Source organism: Conger conger, chromosome 5 (genome assembly GCF_963514075.1).
Source record: "Conger conger chromosome 5, fConCon1.1, whole genome shotgun sequence".
Classification (NCBI taxonomy): Eukaryota; Metazoa; Chordata; class Actinopteri; order Anguilliformes; family Congridae; genus Conger; species Conger conger.
This window is the reverse complement of record NC_083764.1, coordinates 13,996,216-14,016,984: the sequence shown is the minus strand read 5'-3', so window position 1 is coordinate 14,016,984 and position 20,769 is coordinate 13,996,216. Positions and strand designations below refer to the sequence as shown.

Sequence of the window (20,769 nt, the reverse complement as noted above, 5' to 3'; positions counted from 1 at the left end):
GCTAATTATGCTGAGCAGACATCTGCAATTGACTCGAGAGCGCTCGGGCCTTATTAGGCCTGACGAGGCGTGGAGCTTAAAAAAAAACACTTCTTGTTTCATTAGCCGAGCATTACCGGGGTTTGGATTAATGCTATTTTGTGGGGAAAAATGCATTAAGTTTAATTTGGTGACATGACGGATTCACGGTCACTTCTTTTTCTCATTTAGGAATCGTAATACAATATTGTGTGGATTTGACTTGCGAAACGTTTTTTTTTGTGATTTGATAATAACGTAATTGAATTAAACACGATTTTATAAATCTCTGAAGAGCATACATGGTTTGATACAAGAAGCTTGAAGTATTTGCTGGCACGGACTTTGCTCCAACAGATTTTCACAGATGTTTGTGACCTGAAACATCCTTCAAAGTCATATTTAAATATAAATACGACTGGACTACTTGCTGTGCTCTCAGGCTAGCATCATCTTTATCTCTAGTTCTTATCCTGTGTTGGCATTTAAGGTAAAACACAGGACGTTTATTTTTGTTGTTGTGTGTAAAATAGAACTTGTCCTGCTTTCAGGATTGTCTGGATCACACTGCAGGACCTCGCTGTGACGTTTGTACTCCTGGTTTCTATGGGGACGCTACCAAGGGAACAGCCAATGACTGCCAGCCTTGCGCTTGTCCACTGCAGACTCCTTCCAACAAGTAAGCAGCCACGCCAGACCTCGACATAAATCGATCGGGCACTTGATTGACGGCGAATCAAAAGAAAACGCACCGCCGTAAAAATCACCAACGCCAAACGTCGATGTCCCTTTAATTGCGACTCTCAAAAACACGCACGGTTGTTGTCGCTGTCATATCTGGTCTAACGAAACATTGTGAGTCAAAGTGTTTTTGGCAACCGCCCCAACCACGGTGTTGGTTTTTGACTGTCTCACCCCCCCATCCACCCACCCCCCTGGCACTGTGTGCTTGGCGGTGACTTCTGAGCCCCACTGTGAACAATCGCTCCAGCCAAGCCCTGAAAAGGGGCAGTAATCCCCCCGGTGGACAGAGCAGGGCGGTGCGCCCGCGGGGCTGGAGGCCAGCAGCTGAGCATTCCTCTGACCCGGCCACAGGGCCACCGGCTAAAGAAAGCCTCTTCCGCGCATTCCGACTCTATGGTGCCACCCTGCCCTCTGTATCCAGTGTCGTCTGAAATAGCCGCCCTCGTCGTTCAGTCAGGAACCTGACCACCCCTCCCCCCCCACCCTCTCCAACCATCTCCCCCTACCCTAAAGCACACCCCCCAGGCTCTATCTTTGGGACCGGTGGGGCCAGAGACTGGCCGTTTGACACAGTGATGTTTGTTCCGTGAGCAGGGAAGAATGGGCCTCATCCGCTTCTCTCTGCTTCTCCTTCTCGTTCCCACGTTCGCCCAAAAACAACAAAGTTTCAGCCCCACGTGTTACCAGGACTCCCGGGGGGAGCTGATCTGCGACCGCTGTCCGCAGGGATACACCGGACCACGCTGCGACAGGTGAGTGCGTGGAACTGTGGAACGCACGTCTGTCTCGCTGTCATAAGATGGACGCCTCAGAGTCCTGGTGCTACTCCGATGGTCCGATATTTCATTCAGATAGGGATTCAAATTACATCTCCGTACCCTGTTTTTGTGAAATTTCGTATGTATTGCTTCAAGTGAATTATTTATGTCAATGAAATAATGTAGCATTTGCATCAAAGTATTAATAATTAACAAGTTAAGTATTTTGAAGTGCACAGAAAAAGCAGTGGGTGAGGGCTTCGTGCTTGGAATGAGGGCTTGATATGTTCCTCTACTGAGCAGTAGGGATCTACAGAAGTTGCTGCTTGTCAATAAGCCAACATGGGCTTCTTTGGTCTTTATGTGATGTCTCATTATTTCCAGAGTGCTTTGATTCTACATGGCAAACTGTGTCTTTGAAATCCACTCGTAAAGGCCTGGACGTAGAGTGGTGCAGCTGATACTGAACAGTCAGATCTCCCTGTTAGTATCGATAGAGGAAGGGCAGTGCTTCTGGGCCTTTGAGGAGATTCATCACTATTCAGTCAATGTCACGGTTCTGTCAGAACCTACTTAATGGCTGTTTGTATCAGTGCATTACATGCTCTTGTTTTTTTAGGAAGGGCAGTGGTTTGGCAGTGTTTTTTTACTGTCCTGTAGGAGGTATAGTGGGTGTGTGTGAGAGAGAGAGTGTGTGACAGTGTGCTAGCATGCGTGTGTGTGTGAGAGTCTGTGACTGTGTGTATTTGCATGGGTGTTTGTGGGTGTGTGTGTGTGTGTGTGTGTATGTATGTGCCTGTGTGTGGGTGCGCCTATGTGCATGCGAGTGTGTGTGTGCGTGTATTGGTGTGTGAAGGCGTGCCTGTGTGTGTGCGCCTGTGCGTGTGTGTGTGTGTGTGTGTGCATGTGTGCGTGTGTCCGTGTACACATTTACCTGGAGGTGCGTGGCTGTAGGGATGCCATTGCAGAGAATACAGCAGTCATCAAACTACCAGGGGTGGTGGATGCCCCCCTGCCCCCCGCCCCCGCTCGGCTGACAGATGGAGACAGGAAGTGTGGGGGCACACGGTGCCTCTCTGGTGGCCGCCCGCTCACATCCTGACCCTCCATTAACGGCAGGCAGGTGGAGAGGAGAGGAAAGCAATCCCTGCGAGATGGAGAGAGGAGCCCATTTGTGGGATGAGGCAGGCCCTTCCATTCATCATCCCTGACGGGGAGGGTCGGGCCAGGGTGCGGGGCCTTCCCTGGGAGACTCGGCTGCGGGGGTGAAGGGCGGAGCAAAGACTAAAATAAAAAAGTGGAACTACCTGAGGATCGGGGACAGACGGTTAGCCGAGCGCATTCCGGGAGAATTTAGCCTCTGCGGCGCCTTCTGTTCATAGTAACACGGTTCCAGGGACGGCTCGCTCGCTTGTGCTATAAGCGGCATGAAAGGCCTCCCAGTGGTGAAAGGTGCCAAGATTAAATGTGGCAAGGCGAGTTCTGAGTTACGCTTGCACTGATATGCTTTGGGAAGAAATAGTAACACAGTAGACACTGCCACTGAACTGGAGAAAAAGGAAATTGTTTAGCCCTCTGGTGAGACCAGGCTGTCAAATACCACTGTGCCTACTCTAGAAAGAGTTGCTCTAGTTCGCCGGCATCCCGGCTGGACGTGTCTATGGTCTTCTAAATTTCAGAGTTTCTGTTTAGATTAGCTGTGACTGTACATTGACACTCGATATCCGTAGCTAGCAGGTCGTCTAGCATGCGTAGCTAAAGTAGGGCTCAAATGTTTCCTGTTTGAACTGGAGCAGCTAATACCGCAAGGGTCCACTTGTAACGTGATATTTATAGCGGGTGCAGGCACCTGGCTGGACACATCAGCATTTAAGACAGGACCTTTCCTGTTTGTCTGGGAATGCAAGGTAGGCGCAGTGAGCTAATGATGGTGCACCTGCCCTGGCCATTGACTTACAGGCGAGAATAGCTGACCTGTTCACTGGCATGGGGCAGAATTGACAATGTGACAACATGTGGGACTCCCGTGGCGGTCAAACACATTCAATTATTTCCTTTTGTGAAGCTGCACTGCAAGATGCAAAAAAATAAGTCAGCCTTAATAAGTATTTTAGTCTTGTTGATGCAAAGTCTTGTTTCTGTTACTTCTTTGATATATAAGATCAGCCAACAATTGCCAATGAGGTAAGACAGTTTTAAACTCATTTCAAGATTCGCCAGTGTGTCAGGAAAATTTCACCTGTCAAGCAAGTAAGCAACCCTAACTTGAAACAAGCTAATATTATCTACTTGACAGAAAAGATATGCTTTTAAGCTTCAAGACTAAGACGTTTGTTGAGACAGGCTATTTTGCAGTGTGCATACATCATAATGTGTCATACATCATAATGGCATAAGCATTCTTTATAATCTTCTTTATAATTATTATTTGTACAAGAATCTTCTTCCCCTTCATCTGCCAACATTTTTATACGCACAACCTGCGCGGTTGTATATGCTTTAAGATGCGTGCGTGCCTCTAAGACTCTGTTACTCGTGTATGGAAGTCTCCGAAGAAGCCGCAAACGTGGCAACACAATCTCGACATTACCGTCGCAAGGCACACCACCCCACACTGGCCTCACCCTTATCGCCTCCCCTACCCCAGAGCGTTAGTTCCCCGCTAAGTTTAAGCAGTTTTTAGCAGTCCGTTCCACAAACAGCAGGACCGTAAGGGACCCTGACGTTCCATTTAGTCCGGAGCCATGTTCGGCCGCGATATTACCATAAGCTGCGAGGAGCCTGCTTGATGGCTGAAATAACATTACAGACACGTTCTCACCGCTCCACACCGACGGTTCATCCTCACATGAAACAGTCAGAAGCAATTACATATTCAATTAATATATCTCTGCCAACTTAAAGGAATCTGTTCTGAATGATGTCGAATGATTACTATTCCCAGTCTGCTATCATGCAGATAGAACAGTTGAATGTAGATAAGGATTGTAGAAGCCATTTAACAAGGAGCTAGATAAAATGTATATCTTTATCAGGGCTAAACATGACTCGTTTGAGAGAAGGCGTAGGGGAGGGAGGGAGAGAGAAAGTAAAGATAAGAGTCAGGGTTAGGAAGAACACAAACTACTTTTTTCAGTCCCTGATAAATATGCTTGGCGAGATTTTAAAGCTGTCCAATATCCTGACCAGTGAACTTATTTGTACTCTGTTGAAAAAAAACAGCTCAAGCTATGTTTTGAAACGGCTCGACATGGTTTAGCTGGTTGACCTGTTCAGACCAGCTCCCAGCTTTAGGTGGGTTTGGCCAGCTCAAGCTATGTTTTGAAACAAGCTACCAGCATGTACTGGTTGACAAGCTCATATCCAGCTAGACCAGCTTTGTGACCAGCTTGGCCATGCTGGTTGACCAGCTCATACCCAGCTAGACCAACTTATGACCAGCTTGTAACCTGCTTGACCAGCTCAATTTTCAAGCTAGTCAAGCAGGCATACCTGGATTTTACTGCAGGGATAGTATCAGAAACTGTGTACAAGAAGCATGACAAAATAGATCATTTACCATATATTTTTTTGTATTTGTCAAAATAATTGTAATGTAATGTAATATAGACAGAGACTGATCCCTGGCTCTTTAACCCTTTGGTAACCACACTTCTGACATCGCTGCAGGTGCTCCAATGGATTCTTCGGAAGACCCACAGAGCCGGGGGGCTCCTGTCAGCCGTGCCAGTGCAGCGGGAACCTGGACAGCTCGGCTCCCCGCAGCTGTGACCCCCTGACGGGCGCCTGTCTGCAGTGCAGGGAGGGCTACGGGGGGGACACGTGCCATACCTGCGCCCCGGGGCACTTCGGAGACGCCGTCGTGGCTAAGAACTGTCAGCGTGAGTACGCCGCCGACGTCACGGTTGCGGCTTTCTTAATTTAGCCGCGTGGCAGGCAGACTGGGATCTGTTCTCCTTGTTCTCCTTGAGAACATTATCAGAGCTTGTTCACAGGATTGTTTTTTTTTTGCCTGTTTATCTGAGCGTCTTATCCTCTTAATCTCGTTCTTATTTACTGCAAGGTGTGAGATTAAGGGCATGGCTCGTGGGTACGACTGCAGCCCCACCTGGAAAACAAAGCCACTACTCTCGTTTTAAAGGCTCAGCTCCATACTAGCTGCGGCACTGTTGTGGGCCTGTGTGTATCAGGAAGGCAGCCCTGCAGATAAATCTGTGTTTGGGAGTGTTGGGCTTAAACTCTATTCACACAGGACAGGTTTCGTTGAGATCCCATGAAAGGACAGTGGAAGGTACAGTTTTCTTTAGGGAACAAATTTGTTGACTGTGCCCTGAAAGTGCAATAATGTGCTATTTTGGTAATAATAAGTACCTTTTACAAGCAAAAAAGGTACAACTGAATTATGTATTACTGGCTAAGGGTACGGTTTTATGGATCTATAGGGTACCACCCCCAGTGACAAGCATTTGTACCTTATAGGCATTTTTTCATACCTTTTTTCCTGAGAATGTGGATTTTACCTAACATTTCAAACTATGTACCATCCCACACCTGAATCAAATGTATTCATACTGACATTACTTTGGCAAAGGGTTGAAGGTTCATAATGCATCCAACAAGTAACTTTTAATTTAGAGAATTGAATTCCAAAAAGGTTCAAGTTTAGTTGGAGAACAATTGTGTTCATTAAAATTATTTGTAATAATTTAACATTTATTTCAACATGAAATGTGTATATGCAATTCTGAATATGAGGTAAATTGATTTTACATGGAGAATCTTCAAAAGATATGGCATATAAAGCCAAGTCAGTGTGTGTATGTATCTGTTTGTGTGTTGGGGGGGTTCTGAGATACTTTATCAGGCAGAAAATGTAATTTAATACGGGACTACAATACATTTTGTCAAGGCAGGCCAACACTGTAGATTTTGTTCAGGCGATAAGAAAACTAGACTTATACTGTAACTGACAACCTTTCAAGGATGACTGGCACTGTGAAAATTAAGGAAATCTTCACATAGACAACTGGAAACAATATTTTAACAACCATGCTGATAAAATCTATACAAATATCAAGTGTGCTGAATAAAGTTTCTTGTTGACAGTCTTACAGAATTGCTGTGATAGACTATGACATTCCTAATTATAATCTCCAAACGATAATGACCCAATCCCACTGTACCAGTATGTGTTGTGATATTAATTTTCTTTGGCAGAGGCATCTTAGTTTTTTCCCGCCACTATGACAAGCAAAAATGTTCATAGCTTAGTTCAGTATGGTCTTACTGCTTCTCATAGGCTATTTGTGCTACCTTTATTCCTTTGTATGGAGTCCAATAGTGATGAATTGGCCTTCAACTGCTCTGCAGTGAGTCATGTTGTGCTCTATTCAATGATAACTGTGTTTTTTTTCTTACACAGCTTCTGGTTCAAGTAGACCAATGTGATTAAAATAGCAGGGTCCAAGTAATCACTTTTGACAGAAATGCAAAAATGCCATGAGAGAGAATAATTGTTGTGTTAATTGTAAGTTGATGATTGCTGTCTAAGATCTTACAGAGTAGTGTGGGTGGGAGTCTAATGTCTTCAGTGCCATTTTTAATCACAGACTCTCAGATGGATCAGTCGAATTCACACAAACAAATATTTGAACTTGCGGCGAAATGAAATGAAAACATTAAATGAAAACTTTGATCCCTTTCAATGCTTGGTTAAGACAGGCCTCTGGTGGGGGGGTTCTCATTTTGTCGTAGGATGATCATAAAGCAGGATTGCTCAATCTATTTTGAGCACAGACCTATATTTGAAAAGGCAAATAGAGCACACTAAACAAATGTAGACTCATCACTCAACATGCCAGTGTCGCAAAATTATTGCGTTCAGTTCTCTGGGATGGTCGATACCCTGACCTACAGTATTGCACGGGGAAAAGCTGCTTTTACGTGCGTGTTTTAAATACCGCACTGTGTTGACACACACACCTCTCTCCTGTGTCCCCAGCATGCCAGTGTCACCGCAACGGGTCCATTTCGGAGGTGTGCGACCAGGTGACGGGGCAGTGCCAGTGTCGACAGCATGTCGTCGGGAGACAGTGCGACGAGTGCATGGTGGGTATCCAGACGGCGCCCGCATCCCATCGGGCCCTGACTGTGCCAAGACGACAACAGGACTGTTTCATTACCACTGCAGTCTGTTCTAGCATTCTTTCTCTAAAATGCCTTCCAACATGAGTCATTAATTGATTTACTTATTTATTTACTTATTCTGTTAAATTGGAGAATGAATAGCAATTGAAATATCAGCAATTCTGTCAACGTGCGTCAGCATTAGCGACACGGCTAATTTTCACCTGTAGTCCGTTGTCAGATGAATGCGAGCTGATATAGTGATAAAAAATTCAAGTGTAAAACAACACTTGAACGGAAGATAATGCAGTTAATTCAGTATGCTAAAGACGAGAAGATGAGGAGCACACCCTTAATGCGAAGGTTGCCATATACAGGAACAGATGCAATGCTAGCAAGCAAAGTCAGTTGAGTTCACAGCAAGGTTTCCTGTTTTGATGCCGCTGACTTCCTGTTCCCCCCCTCCGTGTGGTGTGTGAAGCCCAACTCGTGGTGGGACGCAGAGCAGCAGGTGTGTAAGCCCTGCTCCTGCAACTCAGTGGGGGCGCTGTCGCAGCGTTGTGACCTGGAGGGCCGCTGTGTCTGTAAGCCGGGCTACATAGGCCGGCGCTGTGACCTGCGGCAGCAGGGCTTCGAGCGCAGGGAGACGCGCCGGCCCGTCCAGCAGGTGCCGCTGGTCCAGGTTCTGAGCAGGGGCTCCAGCAGCAGGACTGGAGGATGTCCCCGGGCAGCGTACCGCCCCACAGGGGTAAAACAGACAGCATGCGTGTGGGAGAATGACACAAGGCCTGGCGTGATAAAACGGTGGCTTAACAAAATGAGAAATCGTATATGGTTTTTGGGTTTGAGTTTGGGTTTGAAAACTGTTTACAAACTTAACATAGAGTTGACATGAAATGAGAGCATTTCACTGACCCGTTGTCAAATGATTTGTCTTGGGTTGAGAACTAACTAGTTGACTAAATCATATATGCTGTTATGCTTTTGGGTTTTGAGTTTGGCTTTTTTGAATTTCGAATCATGCCGTTTGGTTTTGAGTATCTTAAAACTGTTTACAAGCCTAACATACAGTCAATATGAAATGAGAGAATTTCACTGACTCATTGTCAAATAATTTGTTGTGGGTTGAGGACTAACTAGTTGACTAAATCATATATGCTGGTATGCTTTTTGGTTTGAGTTTGGCTTTTTTGAATCATGCTGTTTGGTTTTGGATATCTGAAAACTGTTTACAAGGTGAAAAGGGTGAACAAAATGGCAGGCAGAAATTATGTTAAATCCCAAGATATTCTTGAATCCATGTGGGTTTCAAGTACTGTATTTATCAAGAGGCATTGTTAACCTCTTCATGGAAATGATTATTTAATAGCCTTCTAATCAAGGGGCCCTTCGTTACATGTCTTTAATAAGTAATGCTGCCCGCTTCAGTCCCAATTCAAAATGATTATTTCATTAACGTTAATAGAACTGTCATATTCGACTGAATAATGCTGAGCCTGGTTCCAATTTTCTTCCCCTTTTAACCTGATAATTTTTATTATTTTATTAAATCAAGGTTTTCTTGCATAAATGGTATTAATCATGAGCATGCATGTTATGGATGAATTGAATTTCAGTACATGTTCTGTTGGCAGTTGAATTTCTTTCCAGATAGGTCAGACAAGCAAGCAACCATTTATCAAGAGCACTATTAGCATTGTCAGTTACACTTTTGAGACATGAAGCAAATGCTTAATGAATAACAATGCACTTAGACACATATACTGTATATCATATCAAGATATGTCATGGCATGTCAATATTTTTATCAGCTATAAACCTTAGTGAGTTTAGAAACCATGTCAAAGAATATCTAGCTTCACGGCTTGTGCACAGAGGCTGTTCTCTTGACAGAGACAGTAATAAAATGTGAGATAAATACTTCCCACAGCCTGAACCTAACAATAACATTTTTCCATAATTAGTTACCACTTATTTTTGTCCTGAAACTTTTCTCTTTTTGCAGTGATTGGCTGAATTTTCCTAGCACAAATAGAAAATTCAGACAGAGTTTCGATTGCAAATGCCTGTCATCTTAATTTTAAAACATAATGTTGCCGAAAAGCTACCCCAAAATCAATGCCAGTTTTTTCAGTTTTCTTTTCCGCTTTTATTTTATATAGAAAATATTCCTGCTACATTTAATTGCTTAGGTGGCCAATAGACGTTATGGCAGGCAAATTATTTACAGCCATTTATTTGATCCTGTCAATAAAGAGAAATAAAAAATACTCATAACTGAACTATGGGTGGACAGGAATCTGTGAGTGAACGGAGATGCTTGTGTGGGAGTTCTCATTCTCCCGGGACCAGCAACCTGTCGCGTGATGGCTGAGGCACATGACTGGGACCCACAAGGTCGGTGGTTCAATCCCCACGATTGTAGCCTGCTTAGTATAATCAACTGTAAGTCGCTTTGCTTAAAAGCGTCAGCCAAATACCATGTAATGTGATCTGTTCCCTCCAAAGACGGCAACCTGCTCCACTCCAGATGCTAGTATCACTTTCTGCTAGTGGCCCAGTGTTGTGTGTCGATAGAATCGTGGATAGGCCCGCCTCAGACTGGTTCTCAGGCTGGCTCGAGATGAAGTTCATTGTTCTGGGCCGACTCCAAAGACAGTCTGTACGTCGTAATGTTAATAGGAGAATAATGCATATTACGGAGGAGGCGCAGCTGGCTTCTTATATAATCAGATTCATATTGCACCATCTGTCTTCGGCTGCTTGCATTCTTGGCCGTTAGTGTTTAAATACACGTTTTGTTATTCAGAACATGTTTCTGCATTTCAAATTCAAAATGTAAATTGCAGTTTTTCACCCACAGTACAGTGCAAATATACTTCTTTTGAAAAAAAATGGTGTAAAAGCCTGACATTTTAAAAGCATTTAAGTAGTGCATTTTCATATAAACTCTTGAGTAAAGTCAATCATATAAACTTGCTTGTATTACATTTTATTTATTTATCACATTTATAAACAAAATCTATTGCTTATTGGTATTAGAAACTAATTAAACATTTTGACAGATTTCAAATAAAGGACAAGATATCAGTTTCTGAATCTGATCCGCAGATGTGGAACTGAACTTATTATTGTCTGTCTGTTTGGTTGTTGCACGCACTTGTTTGATATTTTGGCTGAGACTATTTGCGGTCGTTATTCAGCAAACATGCTGTGCTTGTTTGTTTTTCTTGCTGCGCCCAGGCCTGTCCAGTGTGTGGGTTACTGATCTGATAGGCAACGCGCTCATAGCCCTAATTTCTTTCTCTCTCCTTTTTCAGTCCTCTACTTACAACATGCAGCCAGCTCGTGGGTGCGTTCCCTGCAACTGTAACTCCTTCGGGTCCAAGTCCTTTGACTGTGACGACCTGGGTCAGTGCCGGTGCCAGCCCGGGGTGACGGGTCAGAAGTGTGACCGATGTTCGCCCGGGCACTTCAACTTCCAGGAGGGCGGCTGTACACGTAGGCATCGCTGACCCGCCAAGGCATCCCTTACACTGCTCTTATTTTTTTACAACAGTATCCACCCTAAAATCCAGCTATGACATTTGAGCTGGTCAAGCTGGTCATGAAGCTGGTCTAGCTGAGTATGAGCTGGTCAAACAGCTAGTGCCGGTAGCTTGTCTGAGCTGTTAGCCGGTCAGCCAGCTACCACTTTCCATAACAATGCTTTAGAATCAGATTAGTGTCAAAAGTCAAATAGCTAGCAGCTATTTCAAAACATAAAGTAGCTTGTGCTGGACAGACCTTGTCAATCTGGGAGCTGGCTGAACTGGTCAGCCAGCTGAACAACATCGAGCTGGGTGCTGGTCTGAAGTGGCCAACCAGCTACCAGCTGTTTCAAAACCTAGCCCATACTCATGCAAACAAGAACCCATGTACCCACACACACAACCATAAACACACACCGAATGTTATGATACCCCAGACGGCACACTCAGAAAAGCATCAAAGTGCCAACGTCTGTGAGAGGTAGTTGCGACATGGCGTGGAGGTAGTTAGCCTGTGAGTGTGATGTAGCGGTTATGTCACTTTCCATAACAATTCTTTTTGATTTGTGTCAAAAGTCAAACAATTTGCACAGATATAATACAGATACAGTAACTTGCTATAGTTTTCCTTTTTGTTCTAAACAGGTCTTCTTGAATTAAATGTTTTTCTTTGCAGTATTTCTTTGCTCTCAATCAGAAATGAGATAATTTTGCTTGATAATTTTGACACGAAACTGTCCTGTTCTCTTTGATAATTTTGGCACATGTCTGATTACAACGGGCGAAGTACCTCCACGCGAATGCCTCCCACAGACGGAGCGTGACATCACGCCTACATCTGCCCTGTGTAGCTGTGCTGTCAGAGACAAAACTAACATCGCAAACTAATGACTCATTTCATGACTACAGATCATTTCTGAATGTCATGTGTGCATTATAAGAGCAACTGACGGAAATGAGTCATGCACTGTAAGTTTGTGATTGGATGGAATCTGGCTTGAACAATCCTCATTTTGCAGTAATCCTCTTCTTTCTTCCGCAGCTTGCCAGTGCGCCCGTGTCGGGAATAACTGTGATGCCAGGACAGGGAGGTGCATCTGCCCCCCTAACACAGTAGGAGAGAGATGTGACAAGTGTGCCCCCAATTATTGGGGTCATGACATCTTCACAGGCTGCAAGGTGAATCTCGATTCTCACATTTCTGTTTTATTTCTTTCTGTCTCTCTTTCTCTCTCTCTCTCACTCTCTCACTCATGCCATTAAAGACAAAAATTCATTTGTTTGGAGATAAAACCTTCAGTCAATACTCAGAAAGATGGCTGAAGGCCATTTTGTCGAAACCTTAGATGCATTTTAAGACTTGTTTTCCCCCTTGTAGAAATGATTGTTCCTCCTATCAATTTTATTTAGTTGAATCAATACTACTATTTCTTACTTTACTGCCCTGCATGTAATCCAATTTAATTTTACACATACGTTATTAATTTCCGTTGCACTACTGTCATCATTACACCAGAGTAGCTTATGCAGCTTAGATTTTTCATACGATTTATGTAGCAAAATACTGAATTTTCTGAACCTGGATGTTCTCTGTTTACTAGCCTGTAAAATCCAGCTATGCCAGCTTGACCACCTTGGAAATTGAGCTGGTCAAGCTGCTCATAAGCTGGTCTAGCTGGGTATAATAGCCAAGCTGGTCATAAAGCTGGTGTAGCTGGGTATGAGCTGGTCAACCAGTTTATGCTGGTAGCTTGTCCGAGTCTGTTTTAAAACATAGCTTGAGCTCATCAAACCATCTCAAGATGGGAACTGGTCTGAAGTGGTCAACCAGCTAAATCCTGTCAAGCTGGGAGCTGGTCTGAACTGGTATCAGCTGTTTCAAAACCTAGCTTGAGCTGTTTATTTTCGCAGGGCTGCCATTCGTTTCTTCTACCCATGAACTCTGACAGCAGGTTTCCCTAATTAGTTTCGACCTCCTGGCTGAAGAGTAAAAGTCCTATACTCGGGAGGACTTTTACTTTCTGGACCTGCATGTTCCACCTATGGTTAGAAAGCCGTGTAAGCTGATCCTTTTCTCTCCTTCCCTTCCTATAGGCCTGTGACTGCAATGTGGTGGGCTCCCTCAGCCTCCAGTGCAATCCCAACACAGGCTGCTGCTTCTGCCGAGAACAGTTCACCGGCGAGAAGTGTAACGAGTGCAAAGTGGGCTTCCGCGACTTCCCACAGTGCCTTGCCTGTAACTGTTTGGCGGCTGGCACGGCGGACCAGACCTGTGACGCGGAGCTCGGAATATGCTCCTGTACCGATAGGACAGGGCAGTGCACGTGCAAGGTACTGTGATGCAAAGCCTGCTGGGATAGCGAACATCATGTCTGTAATGTAATCTGCTTTCTCAGGACTCGACCAGCATACGCGCGGGATCAAATGCTTTTCTTCAGCTAATTATATACATTTCCATATTTGTATTTGACCTGGAATCTCCTCTGGAGAGAGATCAGGGCTGGCTCTGCTGACATTAGTTTATACCTTTGGTGCTTTCTACTACAGTTTCTTCTAGCAGCTGTTTTCTGCCAGTGTCTTTTGTTCTATTCTGCCTTTGTGCACTAATCACTATTGGGTTTTAGGATGGTTAAAGTGAGCTTGGTTTCAGGTTGTTATTCAATGAGTACTCTTTCAAAAAGGGCAGTTTATGGAGTAAAATGTCCAGTGTTAAATCAAATCTTACAGTATGGACTCTGACATCCACATGTCTTCCATCGCAGTGACAGTATAACGCTGGGCTATAAACTGGCTTTAGAGTTGTATTAACACTGGATATTTTACTGTGTACATATCGCTTCTCGTTCCATTCATGACAGTCTCACACATCCTCTTTCACCCCTTCTTGTTTTGACAGTCTGCGCAAACATTTTGTGTCTCTTGACAGATAGTTGCCAAAAATATGAGTGTTAGCTTACGACCGTGGTGAAATATCTATGCTATGTTGTGTAAGTACAAAGTTCCTCAATCTGTCAGCTTTCAGACTGATGAATCTGATCTTTGAGTTCATTTGATGGAAGGTGTCAGCTTGATTAATGGCTGCTATTATCCGCTATCTAATAGCCACTGTTCTAGAAACTGCAGGCTCAGTCAGCAGAGGTGGAGGGCAGCACCAAGGTGCAGTGCACATGGTGGCAGTTTGGGGTGGGGGGGGTTTAAAGATTTTAGTTTTAAAGCTTATTGCCGCTGTCTCACAGCGAGAGCTACGTAGTCTTTCAGCCAGTCAACCCCCCGGAGCCCTCAGCCTAATTAAACAATTAGAGACTCAGACTCTCTCGGTTTAGTGAAGCGTGTCCGCCGGGCGCTGCTTCTGTGCTCAAACTGTAGGGGCCTTGTAAATCACTTGTATTTTTTATTTTTTTGCAAGGTCTTCCAGGGCCAAAGTAACACGGAGCCTTTGGGGAAGGGAGGAGGGGGTGTGCCGCAACAGCGACACGGTCACCGTCCCCGCGCCTCTGTCTCTTTAATAGGTCTTATTCGGCCGTTTATTGAAATTACCTGTAAACGCAGCGCTTAATGGAGCGTGCGTGGGGCGGGCAGTAACTCAGCTCCCCCGGGACCGCCGGACACCGGGCGCCTGACGTTAGCCCGCATCGCCGGAGCGACCGACGGAGGCCCAGGGATCTGAAAATAAAACCTCAGGCTGGGGTCTGTGTGGGAGGGCGCGGTGGAAATAGAAGTGTTGGGCGGCTACGCATTAAAATTATCGCCGTTCGCCTGCTCCTGGATCTGCCACTGCTGTGACATTCTGACAGCCTGTCAGGAGCCGACGCCGACAAGGGATGATGGCTCTCATTAAAAGAAAATAACTTCCACCGGCGAAACGCTGCCTCGCGCACGAAAGTAACACGTCTAAGTGGGAGCGTTGCTTTTTATTCACTCCCTCCCTTAAGTTCGTAGCCCTTCTGCGGCGGATTAATTGCGACGTCCCTAGAGGTGTTCGCCAGGGAGATAGGGACTGCGAAGATTTGGCTGATCGTCAATAGCCTCTAATTCTGGCTTCAGTCATCGCATCTAAATTGTGGTTTAGACATAAATTATGCGTCTATATAAAATGTTATATCTCCAGTAGTCAAGTTGATGCGTCTTCGACTAAATTAGCACTTCCATAAGAGAATAGCCATTCTTGCTTTTCTTCTCAGGACCCGACCTGTATATACGCAGGATAGTTAATGGTTTTAGATATTTTCAGCTAATTATATCCCTTTCCATATTTGTGTTTGTTACTGGAAATGTCTCCTTCTTGCAGACATGATGGAGAGCATTACATTGGGGGTTTTCAAGACCAGGCTTGATACGGTGCTAGATACTTTTTAGCTTATAGGCAGACTAAGCAGTAGGTACACTTAGTGGTAGGAAAATGGGGGGCATTTCTGGGCTGAATTACCTTTTCTTGCCATTATGTTTTGTTATTTTATGTAAAGAATAATTCACGACGAGGTGGTCATTACACGGTTTTAACACACAGTGCGGGGGCGAAGAACCACCTGATGCGAAGAGGAAGGTAGTTGCCTCCGTGGAGTGCGTTAAAAGCATGTAATGACCACCTCGGAGTGGATTATTTATACCGTGGTCTTTTACCAAAAATAAAAATATTTTCTAATTCACCCTCAAAATTAACTTTTTTTGCTGGCACAAAATACTTCAGGCCATTAAGGTGGCTACTCTTTCAGCATGTTGCTATGGTTACATTGTTGGTTAAGTTCTGATCAAAATAGAGAAGCTAGACAGATGGCTAAGTCCGGTTTTGATTATTTCTTGATAATTTTGCCCCTCCCCCGCCCCTCCCATGCTCCACCTCTAGGCCAACGTGGAGGGACTGCTGTGTGACCGCTGTCGACCGGGAACGTTCGGACTGAGCACCAGGAACCCGCAGGGGTGCAGTCAGTGTTACTGCTTCGGGATGTCCAGCAAGTGCACCGAGGCCCAGGGCCTGATCCGAATGTGGGTGAGTGGCACGGTCACGTCGCGATGTCACACGTCACGTCACCCACATGACCGCACACGGGGGTTTATTGCCTGTACACAGTTTCGTATCCAACCACATCGAAATACCTATTATTCTTAGTGTTATACACTCACTGAGCACTTTATAAGGCAGACCTGTACACCAGCTCTTTAATGCCAATATTTCATCAAACAATCATGTGGCCGCAAATACATGCATAAAAGCATGCTGTTTTTCAGACCAAATGTCAGAATGGGGAAGAAATGTGATCTAAGTGACAGTCTCTAGACTCTGCAGAGAATGGTGCAAAAAAACAACATCCAGTGAGCAGCAGTTCTGCAGGCAGAAACGTGTTGTTAATGAGGTCAGAGGAGAAGGGCCAGACTGGTTGAAGCTGACAGGAAGGTGACAGTAACACAAATAACCACATTACAACATTGGTATGCAGAAGAGCATCTCTGAACACACAACGCGTCAAACCTCTAAGCAGCAGAACACTAATAAGTTAAAATAAATGAGTTTAGTAAATACCTAATAAAGTGCTCACTGAGTGCATTTGCCCAAACTGTTTTATTTCTGCTTCTTGGTCAGTTTTTATCTGATTAATATACATAGGTTCAAGTTTTTGTTTATGTGGTCACTTACATTACTTTACATGCTGACGCTTATATCCAAAGCAACTTACAGTTGTCTAGACTAAGCAGGAGACAATTCCCCACTCATTATCCGCTATGCTACAGGCTGTCCCTATTCACTTTTAGCACTTGGAACTGTACTTCCCTCTAGGGTTTTCAGCGGCCTGATTATGATTTACACTTTACTGTACGTCGCTCTGCATAAGAGCTTCTGCCAAATGCCTGTAATTTAATGTAACGTCTATCCGTGCTACGCAGTAGAATTTGGCAACCGCGTTCAAAGAAATGACCTTTTTCCAGAACGACAGCTCTGACACCGGTTGGGCTAACGCGCTCGGCTATAAAGCACAGATGGAGACCTGTTTTTGAGCCGAGTCCAATAACCTGTTGTCTGACATGGTTGTGAAACGCACTGCGGAGTCCAGCCGTGTTAATAGTTCAATTAGAGGTTTAAAGTGCTTAACACCATTGTAAAAATGTTAATGTGAACAGGGCTTGCCAGAGCGGCTGTATGAGATCCCCCCCCCCCCCCCCCCCCGTGGACTGTCCTAATTAAATTTGTTGAAATTCCTCCTATTGATTTCTCATTCCGAGATCAGTAATATTGATATGAGCAGAGTCTCCAAAAAAAAAACATGGTTAAACTAATATTTCATTCTTCAAGATTGAAATTATTTCCGTTTTGATTATTTTAAATCCAAGGTCAGTTGCTTGACGTAATCAATCATAGAACAGGAAAACACTTCTGCAATATAGGCTAAGTGTCCCTATCATGCCCATGTACTTAATAATTAAGTAACTTTGTAATTAAGCCCGGACTTAATTAATTACATAGTATTCATTAATCTCAAAGGTTAAAGTTTGTAAATCAAGGTGTAAGACTTAAAAGGAGATAAAACTGGGTGGATGGATGGATGGTGCAGTGGGTAGCACTGCCGCCTCACAGCAAGGAGGTCCTGGGTTCGAATCCCCGTCGGCTGGGGCCTCTCTGTGTGGAGTTTGCATGTTCTCCCCGTGTTTGCGTGGGTTTCCTCCGGGTACCCCGGTTTCCTGATTGCAGAGTCTAAATTGCCCATAGGTATGAGTGTGTGAGTGAATGGTGTGTGTGCCCTGTGATGGACTGGCAACCTGTCCAGGGTGTATTCCTGCCTTTCGCCCAATGTATGCTGGGATAGGCTCCAGCCCCCCTGTGACCCTGTTCAGGATAAGCGGGTTAGGATAATGAATGAATGATGAATTTCTGTAAAACTGTGATAATATAAAAAATGGCTAAAATTGTCTAAACTTAGATTTTGGTAGGTTAATAGGCCATACTTCTGTGCAAGGCAACCAAAAGATTTTTGACAACATTAAAAATTGTTTCCCTCCTTCCTTTTGGGAAGAAGTACCCAACACTTAATTTTATTTTCTACTAAAATTATATGCTGTATATAGATAGGCGCATACACCTGCAAAAAAAAACCAGTGGAGTACAGGAGCTTACAGCCAGCCAGACGGGGATGTTTCATTGTTTGTTTTTAATAAGGATTTCTTGGTGCGAGCAAAATCCTGATAAACCGTCATGGTGTCCATGGAGACGGAGACCAGGAACACCATAACAGGACTCTTTCATATAAATGGAAACGACAAACAAATTAAATGTCGAATGCAGCTCAAAAGTTAATCTAAGTTTTGTTTGCTTTAAGAAAAAAGCAGTTTAAAGCCCCAGACTTTATTTATTGCAATGCGCCGGGATTTTCTGTAAATCAGTGAGTCGTGAGATTACATGCAGAGGGAGGGGACAGCACAGCAGGTCCTTTAAGCACTGTTTAATTCCCAACCTTTCACTGTCTGTGCATGTGGGACTGGGGGGGGGGGGGGGGTCAGCCGCTAACAATTTTTCATGTGCCTTTCAAACCGTAAATAGACAACTAATGGTGTTCTTTGAAATGTCAGGGGTGGCCAATTGGTGTGCACTTTGATATTATAATCATTTGACTCCATGTACATACGAATACGAAAGTGTAAGTTTATTGTCCATACAGTGGAAAATTGCCTTTGGCTTCACCATGTGAAAGTGATTGTAAGTTAAATATTTTACCTCGTCCTCTTTGACCCTTCAAAGTTACTGCACACTTTTTAGTTTACCAAGGGACATGAGCTTGTCACATTAGTGCTTGTGGCCAAAACAGTGAAATCTGAAAAGCCACACGCACAGCGGACATCGAAAGGGTTAAATGACCTGCTTTTCTCAGTTGTGTGTTCTCTTCTTGGCCTTTTGCTCTGTGCAGCTCACCCTGAAACCAGAGCAGACTGTGCTTCCACTCGTGGATAAAGCCAACCAACGGACGACCACACACGGGGTCGCCTTCCAGCACCCGGAGATTATCGCCAACGCAGACCTGGTGACCCGGGACCTGTCTGAACCTTACTACTGGAGACTACCTGAGCAGTTCCAAGGATCTATGGTCATTCCACATTGCTGTACACTATGTTTAACAGCCAAGAAATCTCCCTAAATTATATTTTTTCAACTTGAAATTTGATGAAAAAGTTTGTGATGAGTGACAGGTTGTTTCTTCGTGCAAAATAGATTTGGGGTTTAAAATGAAATTAAGCTGCTTTATTTTACGGGTTTAGTGATGAGTGAAGGCGGGTCATTTTTTATCCTTAGCACAAGGGGTGTTTACAGAATGTTAAGACTACACAAGGGTTAACCAGACATTTTCAGTTTTAGAAAGGGTGTTACACCCTGCAGTAAAATCCAGCTAAGACCAGCACAAAATTACCAGATACCAGCAGATTCAAAACATTGCCTAAGCTGGTCAAACCATGTTGAGTTAGGAAGCTGATCTGAGCTGCTCAACCAGATACCTGTGGTTTCAAACCTAGCTTGAGCTGTTGTTTTCAGCAAGAAACTGAATAAAATCTTGAAGCCCATTCCAGTATTTTTTTGCCTGACGCCATTTCTAACCCCTCTCCAGATAACTGCGTACGGTGGCAAGCTCAAGTACGCCATTTACTACGAGGCTCGAGATGAAACAGGCCGAACCTCCTACGAACCGCAGGTGGTCATTAGAGGAGGGGCCAGGAAGGACAAGGTGATGATGCGGCAGATGCCTGGCCTGCAGATTGGTCAGCTGACCCGCCACGAGATTGACATGACAGAGGTGAGCGGACATTTTATTCCTTCACTGGCATTTTTCCAACTTACTGCTGTTGACCTATGTGTTCATCTGTACACTGAATACTGCTGTAAACTTGCCAACATTAGTATTGCATTAGTATTGTCTCTTGTTTTCTTTCACAAGCTCTGCGTGTACTACATGACAATGCTTCCATATGTGAACAATATACGTAGGACATATGTGACCCGTTCTCTCATAATCAGTTATAACTTGCGAAGGCCAAATTTTATGTTAAAATGTACATTTTTTGGAGCCCTGGTTGCAGTTTGTTGCAGTTGCACATTGAGGACTGGGGTTCGATTCCCGGTCCTGCCAAAAGGCAAGTTTGGCCGGCTCTCATGGAGTGGCATAATTAGCTCGCTGCTGCAGAGGGAGGGACTTGGCAGGGTTAGCGAATCGCCGCGCACAACAGCACAGCTTGAAGAAGGCGTGTTGTTCTCGGATCGGCAGATACCTTCGGGCCGCCGAGGAATGGGGTGTGGGTGGTGTATCCCCCAGCTACCACTAATTGGATTAGTAAGGGTACAATTGCCTACCAAATTGGGGGAAAAGGGGAAAAATCTGAGATAAATTTAATGAGAAATGTTCATTTTGGGCTGTTTTAGGCTTTCATCTTCATTTTGTACAACAATATCTTGGCTTTCACAATCTGCATGTCTCAATGCCAAATTCAGAGTAAAAATATAGTTTTTAAGCTTTTAAATGCAAGAGTTTTTTGGAGTCTAGCCAGCTGGTCAAAACATAGCTTGAGCTGTTCAAACCATGTTGACTATAGAGTTGGTATAACTGGTCAACTAGCTTGTT

The 20,769-nt window shown here is 44.4% G+C and overlaps 1 protein-coding gene across 1 annotated transcript in view; it reads left to right on the top strand.

Moving 5' to 3' along the window:
- Positions 1-20,769, top strand: part of lama2 (laminin, alpha 2) — a 114,351-nt gene that overhangs the window by 53,791 nt on the left and 39,791 nt on the right. Inside the window, exons 17-27 of the mRNA XM_061241711.1 lie at positions 570-697; positions 1,428-1,514; positions 5,190-5,401; positions 7,522-7,628; positions 8,128-8,394; positions 10,967-11,147; positions 12,219-12,355; positions 13,271-13,507; positions 16,020-16,163; positions 19,069-19,245; positions 19,762-19,947. Coding sequence (XP_061097695.1) covers positions 570-697; positions 1,428-1,514; positions 5,190-5,401; positions 7,522-7,628; positions 8,128-8,394; positions 10,967-11,147; positions 12,219-12,355; positions 13,271-13,507; positions 16,020-16,163; positions 19,069-19,245; positions 19,762-19,947 — 1,863 coding nt within the window. The remainder of the gene's footprint in view (positions 1-569; positions 698-1,427; positions 1,515-5,189; positions 5,402-7,521; positions 7,629-8,127; positions 8,395-10,966; positions 11,148-12,218; positions 12,356-13,270; positions 13,508-16,019; positions 16,164-19,068; positions 19,246-19,761; positions 19,948-20,769) is intronic.